At 43.5% G+C, this 20,129-nt stretch overlaps 1 protein-coding gene across 6 annotated transcripts in view; it reads left to right on the top strand.

The window, feature by feature from the left end:
- The window catches only part of BRD8 (bromodomain containing 8), a 42,492-nt gene that overhangs the window by 4,791 nt on the left and 17,572 nt on the right, over positions 1-20,129 (top strand). Inside the window, exons 3-22 of one of the 6 annotated variants that reach the window (XM_011935292.1) lie at positions 3,292-3,361; positions 4,002-4,051; positions 4,232-4,354; positions 4,477-4,557; positions 4,978-5,042; positions 6,033-6,169; positions 6,686-6,904; positions 7,295-7,439; positions 8,647-8,856; positions 9,262-9,542; positions 10,207-10,659; positions 10,961-11,054; positions 11,241-11,287; positions 12,026-12,240; positions 13,262-13,354; positions 13,543-13,611; positions 14,623-14,800; positions 15,521-15,625; positions 16,098-16,142; positions 18,433-18,804. In XM_011935292.1, the coding sequence (XP_011790682.1) occupies positions 3,292-3,361; positions 4,002-4,051; positions 4,232-4,354; positions 4,477-4,557; positions 4,978-5,042; positions 6,033-6,169; positions 6,686-6,904; positions 7,295-7,439; positions 8,647-8,856; positions 9,262-9,542; positions 10,207-10,659; positions 10,961-11,054; positions 11,241-11,287; positions 12,026-12,240; positions 13,262-13,354; positions 13,543-13,611; positions 14,623-14,800; positions 15,521-15,625; positions 16,098-16,142; positions 18,433-18,492 (2,740 nt within the window). In that variant the 3' untranslated portion in view covers positions 18,493-18,804. Of the gene's footprint in view, positions 1-3,274; positions 3,362-4,001; positions 4,052-4,231; positions 4,355-4,476; positions 4,558-4,977; positions 5,043-6,032; positions 6,170-6,685; positions 6,905-7,294; positions 7,440-8,646; positions 8,857-9,261; positions 9,543-10,206; positions 10,660-10,960; positions 11,055-11,240; positions 11,288-12,025; positions 12,241-13,261; positions 13,355-13,542; positions 13,612-14,622; positions 14,801-15,520; positions 15,626-16,097; positions 16,143-18,432; positions 18,814-20,129 lie in introns of those variants that run through there. The other 5 variants (XM_011935296.1, XM_011935294.1, XM_011935291.1 and 2 more) reach the window with 5 other exon arrangements.

Here is a 20,129-nt window from a genome sequence, read left to right as displayed (position 1 = left end):
CTTGAACTCCTGACCTCAGGTGATCCACCCGCCTCAGCCTCCCAAACTACTGGGATTACAGGCGTGAGCCAGCGTGCCCAGCCTTGTTTGTTTTTTAAATCTAATTTCTGAAGTAATACGTGGCCACCATAAAAACAAAAACACTATATAGAAAGAGCAACCGTAACAAAGAAATGGGTTAAAAACTTGAGTTTATTTTTTGTCACACATACAGGAAGTCTAGGCAGTCCACAGCTCTCATAGCAACCTCACAGTGACATTAGAGGCTCAGGATTTTCTCTTTCTGTGCCACCTTCCTCAGCACATAGTTTATCTTCTGGTTATCTTATGGTTCACGGTGGCTGCTTGACCTTCAGCTATCACATCCTTGTTCCATGCAACAAGAAGGAAGGGGGTTGGTAAGAAAGGTCACATTCCTTCCCTTTTAACGACTTTTTTGTGATATAATTGATGTGCAGTAAACTGCACCTTTTTTTGGGGGGGGGGGTGGAGTCTCACTCTGTTGCCCAGGCTGGAGTGCAGTGGCGCAATCTTGGCTCACTGGAACCTCTGCCTCCCAGGTTCAAGTGATTTGCCCACCTCAGCCTCCCGAGTAGCTGGGACTACGGGCCTACGCCAGCATGCCTGGCTAATTTTTGTATTTTTTGGTAGAGATGGGGTTTTACCATGTTGGCCAGGCTGGTCTTGAACTCCTGACCTCAGATGATCTACCTGTCTTGGCCTCCCAAAGTGCTGGGATTACAGGCGTGAGTACCACACCCGGCCACTGCACATATTTAAAGCATAAGACACGGTACTTTTGAAATATATATACATCTGTGAAACTATCTACAATTAAGGTAATTATTATAGTATCCGTTAACAGATGAATAGGTAAAGAAAATACGAGATACACACACACACACACATATATATTTATATACACAATGGAATACTATTGAACCATAAAAAAGAGTTAAATCCTCCATTTGTGATTCCGTGGTTGAGCCTGGAGGATAGTATGTAAAGTGAAATAAGCCGGACACATAAATACTGTGTGATCTCAGTTACATGTGGAATCTAGGAAAAATTACAGACCTCATAGAACTAGAGAATAGAATGGGGCTGGGTGCAGTGGCTCACATCTGTAATCCCAGAACTTTGGGAGGCCAAGGCGGGCAGGTCGCTTGAGATGGTGAATTGGAGACCAGTCTGGGCAATATGACAATACTGTGTCTCTACAAAAAAACATAAAAATATTAGCTAGGTTTGGTGGTGTGTTCCTATAGTTCCAGCTACTCGGGAAGCTGAGGTGTGAGGATGACTTGAGCCAGGGAGGCAACGTAAGAGACCCTGTTCCCTACAAAAAAGAAAATTAGCCAGGCATGATGGTGCATCTGTGATTTCAGCTACTTGGGTGGGGCTGCAGTAGGAGGTTGCCTAAGCCTCAGAGGTGGAAGCTATAGTGAGCTATGATTGTGCCATGAAGTCTGGGTGACAAAGTGAGATACTGTCTAAATGAAAACTGTGTGTGTGTGTATACACATCACATATATTTGTGTGTATATGTGTGTGTGTATATACATACACATGTGTGTATATATACACAGATGTGTGTACATGTGTACATATATACATATACGTGTGTATATATAAACTAAGCTCTTTTTTTTTTTTTTTTTTTGGGTGCAGTGGCCGGATCTCAGCTCACTGCAAGCTCCGCCTCCCGGGTTTAAGCCATTCTCCTGCCTCAGCCTCCCGAGTAGCTGGGACTACAGGCGCCCACCACCTCGCCCGGCTAGTTTTTGTATTTTTAGTAGAGACGGGGTTTCACTGTGTTAGCCAGGATGGTCTCGATCTCCTGACCTCGTGATCCGCCCGTCTCGGCCTCCCAAAGTGCTGGGATTACAGGCTTGAGCCACCGCGCCCGGCCTGACTAAGCACATTTTTAAACAAAACAGGTAAACTGGTTTGAAATAGAATTTAATCTGTATGTTTCCTCACATTTTTATTAGATAGTGTTAAGAATCCTTCTTTTTGGTTGTTTTTTGAGATGGAGTCTTGCTGTGTCAGCCAGGTTGGAATGCAGTGGCACAATCTCAGCTCACTGCAACCTCCACCTCCTGGATTTAAGCGATTGTCCTAGCTCAGCCTCCCGAGTAGCTGTGATTAAAGGTGCATGTCACCATGCCTGGCTAATTTTTGTATTTTTAGTAGAGATGGGGTTTCACCATGTTGGCCAGGCTGGTCTCAAACTCTTCATCTCAAGCAATCTGCCCTCCTCAACCTCCCGAAGCGTGGGGATTACAGGCCTGAGTCACCACGCCCAGTCATAGAAAAATAGTGTAAGAATACTTTAGTAAAATTTTTAAATTTTATAATTTTATCAGCAGATACTAAGTCATAAGGTTCAAAATTATATGCAATGTCTTCCTCGCATTATTGTCCCCCCATCTACTGGTGTTAGCAGTTTCTTGTGTCTCTCCAGCATTAATTTTATGTGAGCAAATAAATACTTTCTTTTTCCTCCTCATCCCCGTCATTTTTTAACACACATGATTATATACTATACATGCTGTTCTTTTTTTTGAATGGCGGAGGGAGTGGTCTCACTCTGTCACCCAGGCTGGAGTGCAGTGGCATGAATTGGGCTCACTGCAGCCTCTTGACTTCTGGGCTCAAGGGATCCTCCCACCTCAGCTGCCCAAGTGACTGGGACCACAGGCCGCAGGTATGCACCAGCACACCTTGTCAATTTTTTTTTTTTTGGTAGAGATGGGGTCTCCTTGGGTGGCTTGAACTCCTGGGCTCAAGCTATCCTCTCACCTCTGCCTCCCAGAGTGCTGGGATTATACGCACGGCCCATTGCGCACCTTGCATTCATTGGCATCTTTTTTTTTTTTTTTCCCTTCTTCTTTTTGAGACAGAGTCTCACTCTGTCTCTAGGCTGGAGTGCAGTGGCGCGATCTTGGCTCACTGTGACCTCTGCCTCCCGTGTTCAAGAGATTCTCCTGCCTCAGCCTCCTGAGTAGCTGGGACTACAGGTGCGTGCCACCACGCCCAACTAATTTTTGTATTTTTAGTAGAGACGGGGTTTCACCGTGTTGGCCAGGATGGTCTCGATCTCCTGACCTTGTGATCCACCCATCTTGGCCTCCCAAAGTGCTGGGATTACAGGTGTGAACCACCGTACCGCAAGAGGCCATTGGCATCTTTTTTATTCCAAAGTTTGAACTCCAAGCCTTGCACTCTCAGCACACCTCTCCTGTTATTTTCTGCTTGATATGTAATAAAGCTTTCCTCATTTTGTAGGGTATCAGTTAGCAGAGCAATCAAGCCCTTTGCAGAACCTGGCCGCCCTCCAGACTGGTTCTCTCAAAAAGTAAGTTTCCAAGCAAGTGCTCTTTTAGAGCAGTCTTTGGGTTGTAAAGTAGGTTCTCTGCCAGGCCCTGACTTAATTACAAAGCTTTTATACTATGATGTGGAAAAATAGTTGAGAATACACCTTTTTCTTTTTCCTACTGTTTGCTAATCCATCCATGTATGATCATATTAGACCTTTCTTTACTGGTGTTGCATAACAGTTAAGAGCCCAAGCTTGGGAATTAGATCTGGGTTCATTATTACTGCATCTAAAAACTTTGGGCCATGATCCTCTGTTTTTTCATTTGTAAAATAGAGATAAGAGTTGCTTCAGGATTGTTGTGAATTCAGGTAATACATGTAAAACATCTAACACAGTACCTTGCATGTGATAACTACTTAGTAGATATTAGTTATAAATATTGGCAGTTAGGTTGCCTTTCCCCAAATGCACAAACTCTAGTCCATAAGACTCCCTTTTTCTGTGTTTTGATTATTTTGAACTGATTTGATTATAAAGTTACTTGCCCTCCTAGTAAACCACTCCCATCTTACATATAGCTCTTAGCTCTCTTCTCTAAATCTTACTCTAATCTCTTGAAACTTTGAAAGATCGTTTCTTTCCAGGCTTGCTCATCACATTTTCACTTTTTTTATAGCATTGTGCTTCCCAATACTCGGAGCTTTTAGAGACCACTGAGACACCAAAGTGAGTACAAAGCCAGGTACTTCAGCCAGATTTATTTAGTGGAGAGTATTTACTGAGGAATTCTGGTTTATACTTACTTATAATACTGGGTGATATAAAAGTGGTAAAAGCAAGTAGGAGAGGGGATAAATGTTCTCTTACTCAAATATGAATTTTTTTTTTTTTTTCAATTTTCCACAGACGGAAACGCGGTGAAAAGGGAGAAGTGGTGGAAACTGTTGAAGATGTCATTGTTCGGAAACTGACTGCTGAGAGAGTTGAGGAACTAAAGAAAGTGATAAAGGAAACTCAGGAGAGATATAGGTACTTATCAGAGAGAATGCCAAAAGATTGAGAAAGACATAGGGGCTGTCTTCTTGTACTGGTCGGAACTTGTTAAATAGCAGATTAAAAAACCTAGTCTACCTACCTCTTTCTTCCTATAGACGGCTGAAAAGAGATGCAGAACTAATTCAAGCTGGACACATGGACAGCAGACTGGATGAGCTTTGCAATGACATTGCAATGTGGGTTATATTATATTGTTCTTCTGTGCCTCTTTCTTTTTACCCTCTTTTCTACTCGAGTAATCTGGCTTATTTCTTCCAACTGCCATCCATTTAGACTTGAGACAGATTCTGGAAGGGGAAAGCGCAGAGTGGCTTGGTGGCTGGGAGGGGGGAGTGAGTCCTAGAAGGTAATGTGATGGAACATTTCAGTATGAAAACATAACTTAGTTCTAACTTAAAAGTGGCTATAGTTTGCCTGGGTGAAGAACTGTGAGTTAGGCACTATACCCCAGTTCCCTGTTTTGCTGGTTAGAATTCCTGATTAGGCCTTTCTTCCAGAAAGTGCTGGCCTGGCAAAAATATTTCTTTGTAAGGGTTCTGTGAATTCTGGGGAGGAGCCAGAGCTGTCTAGCATCCAACTGTTAATTCCCTGTTTAGGAAAAAGAAATTGGAAGAAGAGGAGGCTGAAGTAAAGAGGAAGGCTACAGATGCTGCATATCAGGGTAAGCTGGACCTAGTATACCTGTTTAGCAATTAATTGCACAGTACTGCATGCTAATGACAGTTGGACTGTTTTATAACATAGAATCCATTGATTTAAATTTGCTTGCAGTTTTCTCTTCTACCAGAATAAAAACATCCCTTAATGTTTAAGAAGAAACTCCTAGAACATGAGTTGTTCTCAGATCTCACTAGACCTTAAATTAACTTTGAGACATAAAGACTTGATAAGAAGATATTCAACATTCAACATAATGTTTTAGAAGTCAAGGGCCTGTGAAAAGATTGAGAATAGCTCAGTCATTGGATGAGGGGAAAAATTTAAGCATTTACAACTCTAGGAATACATGCTGTGAGCCAGTGAGGTCTTTGCCTGTTTTTGTTTTTGTTTTTCCCCCAGGCTGAGTTTTGCTCTTGCTGTGCAGGCTGGAGTGCAGTGGCACGATCTTGGGTCACTGCAACCTCCGTCTCCCAGGTTGAAGTGATTCTCCTGCTTCAGCCTCCCGCGTAGCTGGCATTACAGGCGCCTGCCACCACGCCCGGCTAATTTTTGTATTTTTAGTAGAGATAGGGTTTTGCAGGCTGGCCTCAAACTCCTGACCTCAGGTAATCCACCTGCCTTGGCCTCCCAAAGTGCTGGGATTATGGCCGTGAGCCGCTGCACCCAGCCTGCCTGTTCTTAAAAGCAGAATATTAATAAGTTGCTAAAGAGAGTATTAAAGGGTGTTTAAACTACTTTCCCACTCCAAGGACCTTTGGGATAATTAAGTAGTTTGAGATTGTTAAAGGAGATTGCTTAGTGTGAAAATTGCCCTTAGGAAAAATTAATAAAGTTATCCATCTCCAGAAGTGTTAAAGCTTTCTAATTCAGACTCATTGTGTTGCTTTAGTAATGCAACATTCCTATTTGTCCTTTATTGTATAATAGAATAGTGTCAAGTTTCATTTATTTAATCTTGAAGATTTGGACATTGTTCTCTTTTATGTTCTAGCTCGTCAAGCAGTAAAAACACCCCCCCGGAGGTTACCCACTGTGATGGTTCGCTCTCCTATAGATTCTGCCTCCCCAGGAGGTGATTATCCACTTGGGGACTTGACTCCAACCACTATGGAAGAGGCTACCTCTGGGGTGAGTATATTTCCTTCTGTGGGAATTGATAAGTGAAAGGGCAATAAGCCGGCAGAGCTGAGTGATGAGGAAACCACTTTTGGCCTAGAGGCAACTTCCTCTCTTGATCTGAATGCTAAAGACTTAATTTACCATGTTCTGTGCTCTGAGATAAGAACGGACCTAAAAGCATTGAGACTTTTGACCTTTCTGAGAGATAGGTAAAAAACTATTTTAAGGAATTGTTTCATACTAGTCTTATGAAATTCCTGTGAAATAAGGGACAAAATCCTTTTAAATGTAATACTGGAGTTCATAAAAGGCAGGTTGGGCGGGATGGTTGAGTCATTGTGGGTTTGAGTGGATGAAGGAGAAGATTGTGGGGAAGAAAAGTATGACTAAGAGCAGGAGGGATAGAGGGTTTCTGGGCAGTTCCACTCAGGACTAATAAAATAATAGACACACTAACCCATACAGATTAGTAGGGAACCTTCCATAGTTTGAGAAGTCAGATAAAGGTTCTCTGTTGTCTCTTAGGTAACCCCCGGGACTTTGCCGAGTACCCCAGTCACCTCGTTTCCTGGGATTCCTGACACCCTTCCTCCAGGCTCTGCACCCTTAGAAGCCCCCATGACCCCAGTAACAGATGATTCACCCCAGAAAAAGATGCTTGGACAGAAAGCAACTCCACCCCCCTCCCCTCTGCTGTCAGAGCTCTTGAAGAAGGGCAGCCTCCTGCCTACTAGCCCCAGACTGGTATGGAGACTTCTGTGGGTGTTTGAGAGCTGTGGTGATTTAGTACTTGGAAGGGAGTGCCTGGGACCTAAAATGTGACATGGGGAATAAAAGTTCAAAAGAGGAAAAGATCTCCTAATTAAATGTTAATTTTTTAAAAATACAGTAAGTTGATAGTACCCATGGGTCCTGAGGTATCTGAATCACAATTATTTTGGTTCTCTTCTCCAGAGAACTCTTGTCAGATAAGTTTTAAACATTATAGTTTAGAGTTTCCCTTGAGTCTTAAATTATTCTCCGTGGATATTAACTATTAGTTCTCATGAAGTTTGATCAACTGCTGGAGCTTTGTTGGGAAATGGTAGTAAGGAAAGCTTGAGTGTAGCCTTCACCTCTATTCTTCCCTGGTAGGTCAATGAGAGTGAAATGGCTGTGGCTTCTGGCCACCTGAACAGTACAGGTGTCCTCCTGGAGGTAGGCGGGGTCCTTCCCATGATACATGGTGGGGAGATACAGCAAACACCCAATACTGTTGCAGCCTCCCCTGCTGCATCAGGTAAGTTACCACTTTTCCTTTACAACCTCAGAGGTGTTGAACTTGACACTGACCCAGTTTCACTGTTTGTTACTAAGCAGTTGTCAGTCCTAGATTTAAAGCCCAACTTTTTCCAACTTTTTTTTGGAGCTACTTTACCTGGTAAACAATGTAGTCTCCGTGTTATAAAGTCATCTATCTTCAAGATACTGATAGCCCTGATTGACCACTGCATGGATATTGAGAGTAATATTGAGCTGCTTTCTTATTTCTTAGGACTTACAAAATCAAGGTGCTAGAGATACCTAAGATTATAGAATAGTGGAATAAGATTTGGAACCAGAGAACTGGGCTTGAATCTCAGGCCTGCCACACATTGGTTTTGTGACCTTGGATAGGTAACTTAGCTTTTGAGCCTCAGTTTCCTTTTTTATTGTAACATATATACTTTACAAGGATGTGATGAGAATTTAATGAGGTAGAAAGTATAAAGCAGGGAAGAAAAAAAGCTCCATAGAATACCATACAAACCTTATTGGTATTTGAATGGTATTAAACTTGGGTGGTTTTACAATATGCTGAATTTCAGCAGAAGTGACAGATTTATTCATACCAGTTTTTTGTTTCTTGATGATTAATTTTCCTCTGAGGAAAAATTACCACCCTTTTTTTTTTTTTTTTGGAGATGGAGCCTTGCTCTGTCGCCCAAGCTGGAGTGCGGTGGCACGATCTTGGCTGCCTGCAGTCTCCACCTCCTGGGTTCAAGGGTTCAAACAGTTCTCCTCCCTCAGCCTCCTGAGTAGCTGGGATTACAGCACCCACCACCACACCTGGCTAATTTTTTTTTTTTTTTTATTTTTATATTTTTAGTAGAGGCAGGGTTTTACTATGTTGCCCAGGCTGGTCTCAACCTCTTGACTGCAAGTGGCCCACCTGCCTTGGCTTCCCAAAGTGCTTGCATTACAGGCATGAGCCACTGCATCTGGCCTCACCACCCATTTTTTATATATGTTGTGTGTTCTAGTGCTTTGGTTCATTCCTAACTTGGAGGAAGATCTTAAGTAAGGTTAGAGAGGGTAAGGATATAGATGATGAACTTACTCAGTGCAGGAGTTGCTCTCATCCTTTGAGACCATAAGAATTTTCTTAGTTGAGTCTTCAAGTAGCTATTGCTTCTTGTTTATGTGCTTGCTTCTTACTTCATTTTGTGTACCTCTTTATATGTTAGGTGCTCCCACTCTTTCCCGGCTTTTAGAAGCTGGTCCTACACAGTTCACCACACCTCTTGCTTCCTTCACTACTGTTGCCAGTGAGTCTCCAGTTAAACTTGTGCCACCCCCTGTAGAGTCTGTGTCCCAAGCTACCATTGTCATGATGCCTGCGCTGCCAGCACCATCCTCTGCTCCGGCTGTCTCCACTACTGAAAGTGTAGCTCCAGGTGCGTCCCTGAGCAGCCACAAGGTCTAAAATTTCATTTTGAGCTTCAGTTAGGGAAAAATGACCAAGAACATCAGCTCCAATTCAGATGCTTCTTCTTTGTTCTACATAGACATGTGCCATCTTTATCCTTAGAAATAAATATCCTTAGATGTGAGAAGAGGTGGGTGGGCATTTATGTATTGCAGGAAGACACTAAGTGTACAGATGTGAGCAGGCTTGAGATTATGTTCTCACCTTTCTAGATAAAACTGGGGAGAAGAAAACATAGGCACATGTATGATGACTCTTTCGGATCTTAAGTGTTTGGATATTTGACATCTGTCTATAGCGCTGATGTGATCTCAAGGTGGTCACTTTGTACCCAATAAGCTTCTGAGATGGCTTTTCTCTTTCTATTATTCAGTGAGTCAGCCTGATAACTGTGTTCCCATGGAGGCTGTGGGGGATCCACATACTGTGACTGTTTCCATGGACAGCAGTGAAATATCCATGATCATCAATTCTATCAAAGAAGAGTGTTTTCGATCAGGGGTAGCAGAGGCCCCTGTTGGATCAAAGGCTCCCAGCATAGATGGGAAGGAAGAATTAGATCTGGCTGAGAAGATGGATATTGCTGTGTCTTACACAGGTGAAGAGCTGGATTTTGAGACTGTTGGAGACATCATTGCTATCATTGAGGACAAGGTAACTATTCAGTGAAGCCCCAAAGAATCTCATGGGTCCTACATAGGCTTCTCTCTTCAGCCTTACTTTGCTGCTGTTTTTTTTTTTAAGAGATAGAGTCTTGCTCTGTCATCCAGGCTGAAGTGCAGTGGTACGATGTTGGTTCACTGTTACCTCTGCCTCCCAGACTCAAGTAATTCTTGTGCCTCAACCTCCTGAGTAGTTGGGACTACAGGCACGTGCCACCATGCCTCACTAATTTTTTGCATTTTTAGTAGAGATGAGTTTTGCCATGTTGGCCAGGCTAGTCTCAAACTCCTGGCCTTAAGTGATCCACCCACCTCGGCCTCCCAAAGTGCTGAGGTTACAGGCATGAGCCACCATGCTTGGCTTCTTTACTTCTTACAGTAAGAATTACTTAACTCTCCTACTTCTGCCCATCCCCATCTTTGTAGCCCTAACATACTAACTGGTATGTTAGTAACCTAACATACTAGTCATCTCCCCAGGCCTACCCATGTTACTGGTTTGCATGGAACAGGTGCCTGTTCATTGTTTGCCTCCACTACATGGAAAAAATGGAGAGAAAAGATGCAGATTCAAGCCATCACATTTGGTGCTAACAAAAATTGAGGGACTTGGGCTTCTTTCTGTGACCTCAATAGTCTTGTGTTTTGTGGGACAGGTAGATGATCATCCTGAAGTGCTGGATGTGGCAGCAGTGGAAGCAGCACTGTCATTTTGTGAAGAAAATGATGATCCTCAATCCCTGCCTGGCCCCTGGGAGCATCCTATCCAGCAGGAGCGGGACAAGCCAGTACCTCTCCCTGCACCAGAAATGACAGTCAAGCAAGAGAGACTGGACTTTGAGGAAACGGAAAACAAGGGAATACATGAACTGGTGGACATCAGGGAACCCAGTGCAGAGATCAAGGTGGAACCTGCAGAACCAGAATCAGTCATTTCAGGGGCCGAAATAGTAGCTGGAGTTGTTCCAGCCACAAGTATGGAGCCACCAGAACTCAGGAGTCAGGACTTAGATGAGGAACCGGGAAGTACTGCGACTGGAGAGATTGTTGAAGCAGATGTTGCCATTGGGAAAGGCAATGAGACTCCACTTACAAATGTGAAGACAGAGGTACTTAATAAAGATCAGGGGCTGGGGAGATGGAGGGTTATACCTTAAGTAAGAAGTGACAGCTTAGGCTTTTTGGTTTTCCAGTTGCATTCCTGAGTTCTGACATGTTTGATGGTCCAAAGCCCATAGGCTGTGATAAGTGATTATATATACTTATTCCTGTGAAGGTGACCATTGGAGTCACATTACATGAGTAGGACTTAGAATTTCTTCTATGGTCTCATTATCATTGAAGAATAAAGTTGTGTGAGCTGTAGTGATTTACCAGTACTTAGGGTGTTTTTTCTTTTCTGGTTTTCAGGCATCCCCTGAAAGCATGTTGTCTCCATCACATGGCTCAAATCCCATTGAAGATCCTTTAGAAGCAGAGACTCAGCACAAGTTTGAAATGTCAGGTAAATAAAGTCCTCTTTAACTAACTTGAAATCATTTGCTTTGGCTTCTGAGGGATTGTGGGTTGTGGGCAAGTAGAGGAGGTAGAACAGGTCAGCATGGAAAGGAGAGCTGCAGGGGATTATGGTCCATAGGAAGGGGAAGGCTAAGGTGGAAAAATCTTCAGGTAGTCTTTCTCTCCTCTGCAGACTCATTGAAAGAAGAATCAGGGACTATTTTTGGAAGCCAGATAAAGGTATTTCAGACTTTTCTTTATTCCTCTTGCCATGTGATTAGATTTCCCTATAGCACTACTTTTTAATGAATTTCAGTAAAGTCGCATTTTTATTCTCTGATAAGAGACTGGTATGGAGTTGCGTGGGGAAAAGCTGCAGTAGACAGGCATAATGGGAGTACTGTAGCAACAGGTGCCTCCCATATGAAACAGCTTGTGAATATCACAGTCCTTAAGAAGCCTTGATACACTTAGAGTGATTTGGAGTGAATAAGCATACCAGAACCAAGGAGAACATACAGGAATCCAGTTTATTAATTAGACTATCCAAAAAAAATCATCCAAAGTTTTCTTTTTATAATTATTAAAGCAGTAGTAACAGAGACTTAAAGAATGTGATGTGAGCTTGCTCCATCAGATGAGACACAAAATAAAAATTATTTTTGATAACTTTGTATCCAGGGTCAGAGTTACTCTCGAACAAGGGGAAAGAAGGAACGCCTCTTAGCTTAGTCTTAAGTAAGTAGCTTTTTTTTCTTTCTTTTTAAAAGATCCTGGGTATTATTCTTTGTCCAGGTTCTAAATTACTTAAGTCAGTGTCTTTAAGTAGATGGTAGTATAAGTGATAGACAGCTGAGTCAGGAAACAGCGTGAGGTCATTTCTAGAACTAATTCTAACCCAAAAGACAGATCATGTTTAATGATGCTTTGCTGGATAGCTTTGCTTGCATTTGTTGACTGGAGCATACTGTGTCTAAGGATGCCCCAGGTGAGGATGAGGAGGAAGATGGTGTCAGTGAAGCGGCCAGCCTAGAGGAGCCTAAGGAAGAGGATCAAGGAGAAGGTTATTTGTCAGAAATGGATAATGAACCTCCCGTGAGCGAGAGTGATGATGGCTTCAGCATACACAATGCTACACTGCAGTCACACACACTGGCAGACTCCATCCCCAGCAGCCCTGCTTCTTCACAGTTGTGAGTATCTGAGATTCTTCCTTTGAGGCCAAGGCAGTGAAGGTGAGAAGGAGAGGATCTTTCCCTTCCTTCCTCCCTCCCTCTCCCTCCCTCCCTCCCTCCCTTCCCTTCCTTCCTTTCTCCCTCCCTCCCTTCCTTCCTTCCTTCCTTCCTTTGTTCCTTTCTTTCTCACTCACCCATGCTGGAGGGCAGTGGCGCGATCTCAGCTCACCGCAACCTCCACTTCTCAGGCCCAAGCAATCCTTCCACCTCAGCCTCCTTAGTAGCTGGGACTACCGGCCTGCACCACCACACCCTGCTAATTAAAAAAATTTTTTTTAATAGAGACCAAGTTTTGCCATGTTGCCCAGGCTGTTCTCAAACTCCTGAGCTCAACAGTTGCCTCGGCCTCCCAAAGTGCTGAGATTATAGGCATGAGCCACCATACCTGGTCTTTTTCTTTATTTTTAAATTTTCGTTTTTAAAAAATGTTCTTTTAAGAGACAGGATCTCTCTATGTGGTCCAGTCTGGTCTTGAACTCCTGACCTCAAACAGTCTTCTTGCCTTGACATCCCAAAGCACTAGAATTAGAGGCATGAGCCACAATGCCTGGCCTGATCTTTTCTTTAGTGTTTCCCTTTTTTGGCCTGGAATAAACAGTTGACAAAAATTATTAGGGCTGGGCCTCATGGCTCACACCTGTAATCCCAACACTTTAGGAGGCTAAGGCAGGAGGATCGCTGGAACCCAGGAGTTCGAGACCAGCCTGGGCAACACAATGAGACCCTATCTCTACAAAAAAATTAAAAAATTAGCGGGGCATGGTGGTATGCACCTGCAGTCCCAGCTACTTGGGAGGCTGAGGTGAAAGGATTGAGTCTGGCAGGTTGAGGGTGCAGTGAACATGATCACGCCACTGCACTCCAGCCTGGGGGACAGAGTGAGACCCTGTCTCAAAAAAAAAAAGAGATAATTATATATATAATATGTATTTTTTTTTTTAAACTTGTGCCTAGTGGAATTGCTGTATCTCTGTTTCAGCTCTGTTTGTAGCGAGGATCAGGAAGCTATTCAGGCACAGAAAATTTGGAAGAAAGCCATCATGCTTGTATGGAGAGCTGCAGCTAATCATAGGTGAGTGGGCTTTACCAGTCAGTAGGTTCATTTTCTCTACTCTTCATTGTTGGTGACTGGAAAAAAGTCTGAGTAGGCTTCTGTGGAACTGCTGGTATTGGTTCTTACTATCTTCAGCTACTTAGAGTAAGTTCCCTCCCTGTTCTTCTGGAGAATGTCAGTAATTGCACCTTATTCCTTTTGGACAGGTATGCCAATGTCTTCCTGCAGCCTGTTACAGATGACATAGCACCTGGCTATCACAGCATTGTGCAGAGGTGAGCCATGGTCCACTCAGCATGGTAACTTGCCTGAATTATAAGTTGTCCAGTCTTAGTGAAAGTTTTGCTTTAGATGGAAAGTTTAAAGCAAGTAAGTTTATGGTTTTGCTATAAGGGGCACTAAGTACTAAACTGATGATTCCAGTGGCTGGATCACCACTGATAGTCTAAAAGAATAAATCCCCACTGGGAATGGTGGCTCACGCCTGTAATCCCAGCACTTTGAGGGTACTGAGGTGGGTGAATCACTTGAGCCCAGGAATTCAAGACTAGCCTAGGCAACATGGCAAAACCCCCTCTCTATAAAAAATACAAAACTTATGGCCGGGCGCGGTGGCTCAAGCCTGTAATCCCAGCACTTTGGGAAGCCGAGACGGGCGGATCACGAGGTCAGGAGATTGAGACCATCCTGGCTAACACAGTGAAACCCCGTCTCTACTAAAAAATACAAAAAAACTAGCCAGGCGAGGTGGCGGGCGCCTGTAGTCCCAGCTACTCGGGAGGCTGAGGCAGGAGAATGGCATGAACCCGAGAGGAGGAGCTTTCAGTGAGCTGAGATCCGGCCACTGCACTCCAGCCTGGGTGACAGAGCAAGACTCCGTCTCAAAAAAAAAAAAAAAAATACAAAACTTAGCCAGGTGTGGTGTCGCACATTTGTAGTCCCAACTACCTGGGAGGCTGAGGTGGGAAGGATTGCTTGAGCTTGGAAGTTCGAGGCTGCAATGAACCATGATTGTGCCACTGCACTACAGCCTGAGTGACAGAGCCAGGTCCTGTCTCCAAAAAAAACAAAAAACTAAAACTCCCTTTATTATTTTTCTCAGTGCTTATTATATAGATTGTTTCATGGGTTAAGTGCATGTTTTGGGGTAAGGGGTTAGCATTTAAGTCCTGGCAGCTGTGAATAAAGGTATATATGAGAAAGTCTGTATGATGATAATGTATTCAGAGATCTGGGTGAGTCCTCTTCCCACCCACACTGCCACTTACCCCTGTTCTTTTTTTTAGGCCTATGGATTTGTCAACTATTAAGAAAAACATAGAAAATGGACTGATCCGAAGCACAGCTGAATTTCAGCGTGACATTATGCTGATGTTTCAGAATGCTGTAATGTACAATAGCTCAGACCATGATGTCTATCACATGGCAGTGGAGATGCAGCGAGATGTCTTGGAACAGATCCAGGTACTTTGAGGATCTTTTGTGTTTCAGCAAGGATGAAATTAAAATACTCAAGGAGAGAATTCATATTGATGCCAAGAAGGATTGCTGTGGCTTTTACTTGGATAGCTATCAGGGACACATTGAAAACGTAATATTTTGTTCTTGTGGAATTTGTTTTTATTTTCTGTGGTGTGGTGAAAGAGTTGTGATACAATATTCTACCTTTCTTGGGCAATTAATTGCAATTTCATAAAGTTTTTAAATAAATTTTTTTTTAAATGGTATATGCATATTTTTTAATTACATCAAGTACCTGGTACATAGTAGATGCTCAGCAAATAAGAGTTTCTCCTTTGCTTTTCCCTACTTTTATCCTGTGATTGCATTACCAGGTACTTTTTGGGGTGTTGAACTTGGAAGAATGTTACAAATCTTCGCACGATCTGTCAAATTACTTAAATTGCTGAATGATCTTTGGATCATTCCAGTTTTATTCTTTTTCTCATTCCTGGAGGATAGAGATTTGATCCTATGTTATAGCCAAAAAAGAGGGTTACTTGATTCTTTAGCATCCCTATTGCAACTGGAATTAAAACTTAATATGCTAAACTTCCAATCAGTCAAAATATATTTGAGCCAGAAGAGTACTGTACAAAGTTCTATTTACAGTGTTTAAAGTGTACTTGATTTGTCCCTACTAAATCAGGTCTCCATGGCCTACCCTATTTCTTCTCCCTGCAGCAATTCTTGGCCACGCAGTTGATTATGCAAACATCCGAGTCTGGGATCAGTGCTAAAAGTCTTCGAGGGAGAGATTCTACTCGCAAACAGGATGCTTCAGAGAAGGTGAGGTGATCAGGAAGGAACCTGTGTGCCAGTGTTCCAGTAGTAGAAGTCTGAAGTATCCGAGGAACCTTATGTTACTACTTGGTACTGTTGGGCTTCTAGATTCCAATGATATACAGACACATAGATCTTAGAATGGTGGTTGTTCGCACCCATCTAAACATTGAATAAGCCTGTTGTAACCGAAAGACCCAGTCACATGGGAGAAATCGTGAGTAGGGGAATTATTAATTCCTCTGGGAGAGTGTTCTCAAGGCGGGGGAAATGGCTTAGCCTGCAGCAGTTGGGGACTATCAGTTTCTGTTCTAGAGGCGTAATGGCCAGATTGCTTTTGGATCTCTTTCCTCTTGTTCTTGAGTTTTTAAATTTTGTCCTTGTGTGTGTGGTGCTTGTGTCTCTGTCCTGAGGTTTGGGGTGCTTGTGGCTGAGAGTTTCTGTGGAACCTGATCAGTGTTTGTTTGTCCTCTAACAGGACAGTGTCCCAATGGGCTCTCCTGCCTTCCTTCTCTCTCTCTTTGTAAGTATTGAATGGCTGCAAGGGGTGGTGTTGCCACAAAGATTCTCAGCTCTTAATGGGGGTGGGTGGCAGAGGGAAATCCAGCATGCAGACTGTGGCAGTGTCTTGAACTTCTGTTTATTCAGGTCATTGAATAAGAAACTCTTTTCTTCTGCATTTCTGTCTTTCTGCATGTGTGTGTGTGTGGGCTGGGTAGGGACTGTTTTTGAGATCACTGGGCTGAAATGTATTCTAGGAGTGAAGGATCTAGGATGTACCGGCTCATCATTTCCTGACTTCACCTTTTACCAATTCTTTTCTTAACAAATTTAAAATTGGTCAGAGCAGGAGCTGCTAGCTGGCTTTTTAACAGTGTTCCTCATAATGGCAGTACTCAGCACATAGTTTTTCTCTTGTCTCCTAAAATTAAGTTGCAAGACGAATGTAACAAACACTTAGTAAAATTTAAGCTAAAGAACTCAGTGTAGGCTGGGTATGGTGGTTTACGTCTATAATTCCAACACTTTGGGAGGCTGAGGTAGGAGGATTGCTTGAGCCCAGGAGTTTGAGACCAGCTTGGGCAACATAGGGAGACTATGTCTCTACAAAATTTAAAAACGGCAACAACAACAAAAAAACCAACTAGCTGTGCAGCAGAGTGGTGCGCACCTGTGGTCCCCAGCTACCAGCTACTCAGAAGGCTAAGGTAGGAGCGTCACTTGGGCCCAGGAGGTCAAGGCTGCATTGTTCATACCACTGCACTCCAGCCTGGGTGACAGAACGAGACCTTGTCTCCCAAGAAAAAAAAAAATCTCAGTAATAATGGCCACTGCAACTGGGTGCGGTAGCTCACACCTGTAGTCCCAGCACTTTGGGAGGCTGAGGTGGGCTGATCACCTGAGGTCGGGAGTTCAAGACCAGCCTGACCAACATGGAAAAACCCTGTCTCTACTAAAAAAAATACAAAATTAGCTGGGTGTAGTGGCACACGCCTGTAATCCCAGCTACTTGGGAGGCTGAGGCAGGAGAATCGCTTGAACCCAGGAAGTGGAGGTTGCCCTGAGCTGAGATCGCACCATTGCACTCCAGCCTGGGCAACAAGAGCGCAACTGTCTCATACAAAAAAAAGAAAAAAAAAAGAAAGTGACCACTGCATTAGTAGTGGCTGCTGGAATTACAGATAAGCTTAGGAGAGCTAGCCTAAAGACTTTTATTACTTTCCTTCATAAATTAACTGGCTCTGACTCTGTGTTGTTCATTATGGGACAGTGAGGTATGAGGTAATGGAAGGGCATCAGGCTAGAAAACTACAAGGTCTTAAGGTCACTGGATAATCTCTTGGGGCATTGTTTTCCTTGGTGTGTGATGAAGCTAATATAATGAGGTACTTGTCCAGCCTACCTCACAGGGATGTTGTGAGGATAAAATGAGATAATAGATCTGAAACTGGCTGGGAAAAAAAAGAAAAAGCATTATACACATGCAAGATTACCACCTTTTTATTTTCACTGTTGCCTCATGGGCAACTTATGTTCATGGACTCTAAAAATATTAGAGTCCTTGCATATTAGAAATGTAAAAATGGCCTGGCCCAGCAAAGGTTTCAGTAATTCATCTTGCCTACAGGCTGTACCACAGACAGAACATTATAATCTCCGTTCTTTCTTATTGGCCTACAACAGTGACTCTGGATCCCCCAAGCAAAGCATTTGGCTGGCTATTGCAAGGCTGGTTAATGGGATCTTTTATCTATTGAAGACAGCAAAATATTGCACAAGAGGAAGGAGCTGGGCTGCAGGGAGAGAGCAGCAGATGGAAAGAAGCCTTCTAATTATCCTGATCTCATGGAAAACCACTGTCAGGAGGTGCTAGGGAACTAGTGCCAGGGTCAGTCTGCAGGAAAGGCCTTTCTTATAGGGACCAGCAGTTGGACAGGTACGTTAGTCAAGAACCTCACTACCCATTGCCCATTCTGACTCTCCTACCTTTCTTTTCCTCTCCTGTTCTTTTGCACATGATTTGGGCCTGGGTGGGATGACTAAAGTTATTCTGTGGGACCCTAGGTGAATTCCAAGGACCTTTGTGGTGGGCATGAGCAAGATACTCCATCCTACATTTCCTCTCATAAACTACCAGGTGTTCTTTAGCCACTCTATGGGAAGACAGAAATATGCCCCTCATCCCTCTGGATTTTTCTGCTGATTCTCTTCTCCCCTCTTCCCCAAGAAACCAAATCCCCAACTTTTCTGTTGCACCATCCCTTGTCTCCTGACCAACTCATGCTCCCTTTCTTTCTCTGCCTGTCATCTAGGATGGAGGAACCAGGGGACGCCGCTGTGCCATTGAAGCAGATATGAAGATGAAAAAGTGAAGCCTCAGAGTACCCTCTTTGAGCCGAACCTAAAATAAAAGTAAACAAGATAGAGCTTGGGCTTGCAGGCCCAGTTCCAGAGGTGGAAGTTACAGAAGAGGAGGTACCTTGGCCACACGACATGAGCTGGAAAATCTCTCTTAGAGATTTGGAGTAGCACAATTGCCTGTTTTAGGGCAGAAATGGGCTATGTTAATGTCCTAATGTGTAGCTAGCAGATTATAGCTAGTTTGTATTGTCTTGTCAATTGTACAGACTTTTTTTTTTAAAAAAAAAAACAACCTGTGAAATGTGTGTGTATACAATAAACTGGAAAAAAAAAAACTCTAGCCTTTGGCTTGTTCTCTGTGTGTGTGTGTGTGTGTGTGTGTATGTATTTGAAACTTGTGGTTTCTTCTGCATAACTATTTCATTTGTGGGAATGAGATTGTTACAGGTGAAAAGTGGTCTTATGAACTGCTTACTGTAGTGTGGGAAGGTAAGTAACCAGAATTGAGTTTATAGTTAATATACCTTAAAGTGTTGCATTGCACAGGAAAGACAGCCTTACTCAGATTTTCGTGAATGTTTCGGAAAAGTGAGGTTTTCATAATTCTCTTCATGGCATTGCTTAAAGAAGATTAGAGCATGGACATATGTAACATTGACCCTTATCTCAGGAACATTTGTCTCACTTAGTGCTATCTTTGTAGATGGTATTTCTAGGATAGTGTTACCATTTTTTTTCCTGTTTTTATGGTTAAGGACTCTGTATAAAGAGTTCTTGGCAGCCGGGCGCAGTGGCTCATGCCTGTTAACCCAGCACTTTGGGAGGCCAAGGCTGGCAGATCACCAGGTCAGGAGTTTGAGACCAGCCTGGCCAATATGGTGAAACTCCGTCTCTACTAAAAATGCAAAAATTATCTGGGCGAGGTGGTGGGTGTCTGTAGTTCCAGCTATTTGGGAGGCTGAGGCAGAAGAAGCGCTTGAACCCAGGAGGCGGAGGTTGCAGTGAGCGGAGATGGCGTCACTGCACTCAAGCCTGGGCGACAGAGCAAGATTCCATCAAAAAAAAAAAAAAATAGTCCAACACTTTGGGAGGCTGAGACGGGAGGATCTCTTGAGCCCAGGAGTTCGAGACCGGCCTGGACAACAAAGTGAGGCCCTCTCAAAAAAAAAAAAAAATTAGCCCAGCATGGTGGTGTGCACCTGTAGTCACAGCTACTCAGGAAGCTGAGGCTGGAGGATCTCTTGAGCCATGGAATTCAAAGTTGCAATGACCTATAGTTGCATCACTGCACTCCAGCCTGGGTGAAAGAGCAAGACCCTTTCTCAAATAAATGTAGTTCTTAACATTGCTGTTTGAAGGCTGAGCCCAGTTTTAAGAATTACTGAATTTGGCCAGACACGGTGACTCACACTTGTAATCCCAGCACTTTGCCAGGCCAAGACTGGAAGATTACTTGAGCCCAGGAGATCAAGACCAGCCTGGGCAACATAGCACCACCTTGTCTCTACAAATAATAAATCAGCCAGATGTGATGGCACGCACCTGTGGTCCCAGCTACATTGGAGGCTGAGGTGGGAGGATCACAACCCTGGCCAGTTGAGGCTGCAGTGAACTGAGATCATGCCACTGCACTCCAGCCTGGGCAACA

Source organism: Colobus angolensis, unplaced genomic scaffold (assembly GCF_000951035.1).
Source record: "Colobus angolensis palliatus isolate OR3802 unplaced genomic scaffold, Cang.pa_1.0 Scaffold142, whole genome shotgun sequence".
In the NCBI taxonomy this organism is placed as follows: Eukaryota; Metazoa; Chordata; class Mammalia; order Primates; family Cercopithecidae; genus Colobus; species Colobus angolensis.
This window is presented reverse-complemented; position numbering and strand designations above follow the sequence as displayed.